The 5,236-nt window shown below is 41.1% G+C and overlaps 1 protein-coding gene across 1 annotated transcript; it reads left to right on the top strand.

Moving 5' to 3' along the window:
* Positions 1 to 352: 352 nt before the first annotated feature.
* On the top strand, positions 353 to 1,147 carry LOC104607770 (cytochrome B5-like). Its single transcript, XM_010273467.3, has 2 exons — positions 353 to 535; positions 610 to 1,147. The coding sequence occupies exons 1-2, from the start codon at positions 452 to 454 to the stop codon at positions 949 to 951; spliced, it is 426 nt and encodes a 141-aa protein (XP_010271769.1). The 5' UTR covers positions 353 to 451; the 3' UTR covers positions 952 to 1,147.
* Positions 1,148 to 5,236: the final 4,089 nt, after the last annotated feature.

Here is a 5,236-nt window from a genome sequence, read left to right as displayed (position 1 = left end):
CCAATTAAAAAGGTAGCTAACAGAAGTTGTTACTTCGCGTGGGTGCGTAGCTAGTCGTGTGGCACCTACCACAATTAACATTGGCAGCCATTGCCAGAACCAAATAGGGAGGAGATAATATACATCCCCATTCCCCAATCCGATCCTGAGGAGTGAGGACCATTATTTCCGGCCGATTCCGAAGCATTTAAAGTTTAAACCATCTGCAAAACGCATGTTCCCTGGGCTGGACCGTGAAGTTCTTTAAACCTCTTGGTTCGGTGGTTGGGTTTCTAACTCACCTAACCCTCAAAGCAGACAACGGGTTTTACCTAAAAAAAAAATGAAGACAACGTGAGAACTGAGAAGGGATGTCTTCCCCCTACAAATTTCCATCTCCGTGGTGTCCACTCTGCCAGTTTTAATTTCCTTCCTGCTCAGTGCTCACACACACACGTAAAGATCGAAAATAATGGCAGATAAAAGAGTCTTCACACTTTCACAGGTCGCCCAACACAAATCTAAGAAAGATTGCTGGTTTGTCATCAATGGCAAGGTCTCTCTCTCTTTCTCTCTCTCTCTCTCTCTCTCTCTCTGTGATTGATCTTAAAATGATTCGTGAATTTACAGGTATTGGACGCGACAAGTTTCCTGGTAGAACACCCGGGAGGAGAAGAGGTGCTGTTAGAGTCGGCAGGAAAGGATGCGTCAAAGGAATTCGAGGCGATCGGCCACAGCAAAGCTGCTCAGGCGTTAGTGCTAAAGTACCAAGTGGGAGTCCTCCAGGGTTTCAAGTTCCAACAAGAAGATTCTAAGGATGGGGTCATCAAGGAAACCAAAGGGAAGGAGATGACTGCGTTCGTGATCAAGGACGATGGCTTGCCCAAATACGCTGCCTTCATTGAGTTCTTCGTCCCACTACTGGTTGCCGGCTTCTTCTTCGCATATAGATACTTGCTCAGGGCGGAATAGATCACATTTCATATCTACTTGGGATTACTCCCCGCACTCCGTGCATGTTGTTTCTGAGTTGTTCTTATAATTCTCCTTTTCCGTCTTCTTCTTCCCCATTCGCGTCTTTTATTTATATTTTAATTCTTCTTTAGTAAGGATGTGATGTGCGATGATAAGTATCAGATCAATGAATAATTCTCGTGTGTTTCCTGCACACCCAAAATCAGTGCATCACTGCATTTGCCATGTGGTTACTTAATATCGCAACAAATAGCCAGGGGAACAAACGTCCACTCAAACTAGGCAAAAATCTATGGATGCTACTAACGTACAATTAAGTGGTTGAACAATCGTAATTAAGCCCCTGTTTAAAAGAGTTATTTTTAAGCGTTTATTTGAATAATCACTTATTTTAGGCTGATATGATATCAATAAATACAAGTGCATTTGATGAAAAAGCAGAATAAATGCTTATTCGTAAAAATAAGTCAGATTTTAAGAAGCCAAAAAATTGGGTCTATTTCTGAAACCTTCCTCTGAAGTTTTTGAACATTGCTAAAACCTACCCTTGTTGAAACCTATCCTGAAATTTGGTAAATGCAATCGTCTCCCTCAACTTTTTGATGCAGTTGTAAGTAGATGCCTATGTTTGAATCTTCTAACAAAAAATACAAAAATATCTAAAATATTTATGCAATTATTATTGAGGCTGGTTTCCATAGAAAAAAAATTATAAATTTTATAAACAATAAAAAAGAGAATATAAAGTTGCAGCTTTACTTTTAAGCGATTTAATCAAAGAGCAAATTTAGAAAATAAATCTTATTTCAAAAAAGAGATTAGAAGGGTTTGGACTAGCCATTCATGACTAGATGAAGAGAAAATTTAGAAGATTTACATTTTGATAAAAAGTAACTATGTGGGTATTTTGGACATTTTCATGCCTCTTAGAGGGTTCTAACAAAGGGGATCTACTTGCAACTATGTTAGAAAGTTTAGGAGAATAATAACTCTACATTTTAATGCCTCAAGGGCATCAATTCAGGGGTATTTTTAACCTTAGAATAGTCAAATTGTGTCATTTTCCCAGTTAATTTCAATGTTGTGACCTATAAGAGTTCATGTGCAAATTTTATGCAAATTTGGGAAGCTTTCTTGGCTAAAATGCAGATTTTGGGAAGGTGGTGTGAAGTCCAACTGAGAGATGGGGTGTTTTTGTGAAAAACAGAAAGCAGGAGGGCATCTCCTAGCTACTAAACCTAGTTTAGCGCTCCTCCTACTGTATTAGCATGCTCCCCACGTTTTAGAAAACCCTAGGGCGCCTTTTAACCCATTCTTTTCACTCTTAGCAAACCCTAACCACCCCTACTTGATTAATCTCCACCCTCAACTCCTTCTAATCTCCACCATCCATTCTAAGGCATTCTTTTTGTAGTTTTTAAACCCTAGGGTGCCACCTAACTGCTAATCCTCACCATTCAACCCCTAACCATTAAATCTCAACCCTACATAATATTGGCCACCCTCTCCTTTTCTTCTCAGCCTTAGGATCACCCTAGAACCATCATAACCCTTCATTCTAAACCCTAGGGCACTCATATTTTTGCTAAAACCCAGCTACCACCCCCTCTTTCTCTCTAATTCCAGTTATATCCATCCTTCTCTATAAAAAACGCCCAAGAGCTCCTGAGAAAGGGTTGGATTCTGCCCCCAGGTAAGACGGAAGGTTGATCTTGAGAAGTTCAATGGTAGAGGAAGAGGAGGACGCCCAGGCGAGAGGAGGGGTTCCTATTTGCAGTTCGCCAACACCACTACTGCTACCTCTGGAATCGGATCCCAACCACTTTTAATTTATTTTAGTTTTAATTTATGTTCTTTCAATTCCAATTTCGTTATTTTCATTCTGTTTGATTTTTGTTTTCTTTTCTGCAGATCTGCAATTTAGCCAGGTAAAACAGAAGGCTTAGTTCGAGAAGTTCGAGGGTCAAAGGAGAGATCCGGAGACTGCTACCTCTGATCGGATTACATATTTTTATTTCATTTTTTTCATTTATTTATTTATGTTTCTACACATTTAACTTTCAATACTATTCGAATTCTATATTTTCCTTAGTTTAATTAATTAATTTTTATATTTCTGCACTTCCCTCTTGTGTTCTCTTATCCGGATTTGAGTATGTATTAATTTTTCCCTCGCTTCCCTATGGATACGATCCATTCTCACCCTTTTACTGCGTTTGTAATTGTTTGAGAATCGAAAAAATTTATAAATGTTTAAACTAGTGTTCCGAAGTGGTTAACGACACGCTTCCAGACACATCAGGGAGGCAATTACAACTACCAAACTTCAAAGTTGGTTTCAACAACAACCAAAAACTTCAAAGGAAGTTTCAACAATTTACTAATGTTTTCAACCCACTGTTGATCTGGCCGGTTGAACCGTTCAAACCATCACTTGGCCAAGAATTTGGGTATGGTTCTGTCAAGACCCGCCAAATGATCAAAAACCGTTGACTTAGTTAGGTACCGTTCGGCTCGGTCGGTTCGATTGTTGATCTGTTCAACCCAGTGACGGTTACGGGTTGCACACTGGAGCATACAGCTCGGGCACCTTGGGAGAGCAGCTAGCAGCCCCTTGTCTAGGGTTGACTTGTGGTACCTTGTTAGTACCGGTCCAAGGGACCTCGGTGTTAGGAGTAACCTACCTCGAAGGACTTATTGACTTGATTGAGGTCTAGGTGGCGACCATGCTCGCCGACCTCCTTTGCGTATGTCTTATCACTCCCAAGTCCTCCGAAAGTCAGCTCCCGCACCGATTATTCCAGAGGCAATCGGATAAGGCTGACCTGTGGTACCTTGGGAGAGCAGCTAGCAGCCCCTCGTCCAGGGCTGACCTGTGGTACCTTGTTAGTACCGGTCCAAGGGACCTCGGTGTTAGGAGTGACCTACCTCGAAGGACTTATTGACTTGACTGAGGTCTAGGTGGTGACCGTGCTCGCCGACCTCCTCTGCGTATGTCTTATCACTCTCAGGTCCTTCGAAAGTCAGCTCCCACACCGATTGTTCCGAAGGCAATCGGATAAGGCACAGAAGCCTAATCTGCATGTGAAACTACCTCCAAGGAATTTGGACCGGAAAGTCACATCCTCTTGGGGATCTTAGACGTGGTGTGTAAAACTCACACCAACCGATGCCTATATAAAGGCGCCCACATTTTCTAAGAAGGGGACACACAATTTAACACTCAAGCTCTCTCTCTCTCTCTCTCTCCCTCTTGTTTTCTATCTTTCTAAAAACTCCAACTCGCTAACTTAAGCATCGAAGTGCCCACACCGGGTAAAGCAGCCTGGGTACTCTGATCTTTTCTCTCTTTCTTTACAGCTTGACCAAGCGACCTACCTAGTCTATCGTCCCAGTTGTCTACCAATAGGGTGCGTCAAATATGTATACATACACACACGTATATAAATATATATACTTAATACATATATACACCGACATGGCACGGTCTGAACCATTCGACCCAACCGGTCAAATTGGTGACCTGCAACCCAGAGGCAAAAACGATTCGGCCTCTAGGTCAATTTTTAAAACATTGCTATTTACCCTTATTTTTAGGCACTTATTTCCTTTATAGCCTATCTTGACCCATGGCATCATTCTGAGAATACCTATATACTACCTATATTGCCCTTGTTTGAAATAAGATTTTTCACCAAACACTCATAAGTGCTTAGTGGATAAGAACTCCCAAATAGGGATTAAGGATCACCGGAAACCCAACATAAAATTTTATGGTAAATTTCTTAAAGTATCCCTTTGGTTTAGGAAATTAACTAACTCTACCCTTACTGTTTACATATTATTGACTAATCCTTCTTTGTCATTAGTGTCTGTTAACGAAAATATGAAAAAGACTATCTTACCCTCCATTCTTCTTTAGGCTATGTTTGGTTTGAAGGAAAAGGTAGGGAAAGAAAGGGAAAGATAGGGAAACCAATACAAGTGTTGTAAAGGTTTTCCTTCCTTTCCCTACATTTTCCTTCAAACCAAACATATCCTTAAAGTTTCAAAATTATGCCCATCTTTGCCTACTGCATTGACATCCCTAGTGCCCAATAATAGACCTTCATCGTTGTTGACAGATTCCGGTAAGATAAGGGAAACCATTCCGATAATACAGGAGCCTTCCATGCCTCCATTTACGGGAGGAGCTTTAGCTTCGATAGAACATGCCTCCGGGAACATGGCGTCCTATATGCCTTCAGGCTTGCAGTGCTTCAAATTTACAGTCATCGTGTAG

The sequence above is a fragment of the Nelumbo nucifera genome, chromosome 5 (genome assembly GCF_055504915.1).
Source record: "Nelumbo nucifera cultivar China Antique chromosome 5, China Antique-T2T, whole genome shotgun sequence".
Taxonomy (NCBI): Eukaryota; Viridiplantae; Streptophyta; class Magnoliopsida; order Proteales; family Nelumbonaceae; genus Nelumbo; species Nelumbo nucifera.
The sequence above is the reverse complement of the archived record's forward strand: the minus strand, read 5'-3'. Positions and strand labels throughout refer to the sequence as shown.

What these genes read in the sequence shown, in the direction of transcription:
- LOC104607770 (XM_010273467.3), top strand. Translation starts at nt 452, where the DNA reads ATGGCAGATAAAAGAGTCTTCACACTTTCACAGGTCGCCCAACACAAA. An exon ending in GGTTTGTCATCAATGGCAAG is followed by an intron (nt 536 to 609) that starts GTCTCTCTCTCT and finishes GTGAATTTACAG; the next exon opens with GTATTGGACGCGACAAGTTT.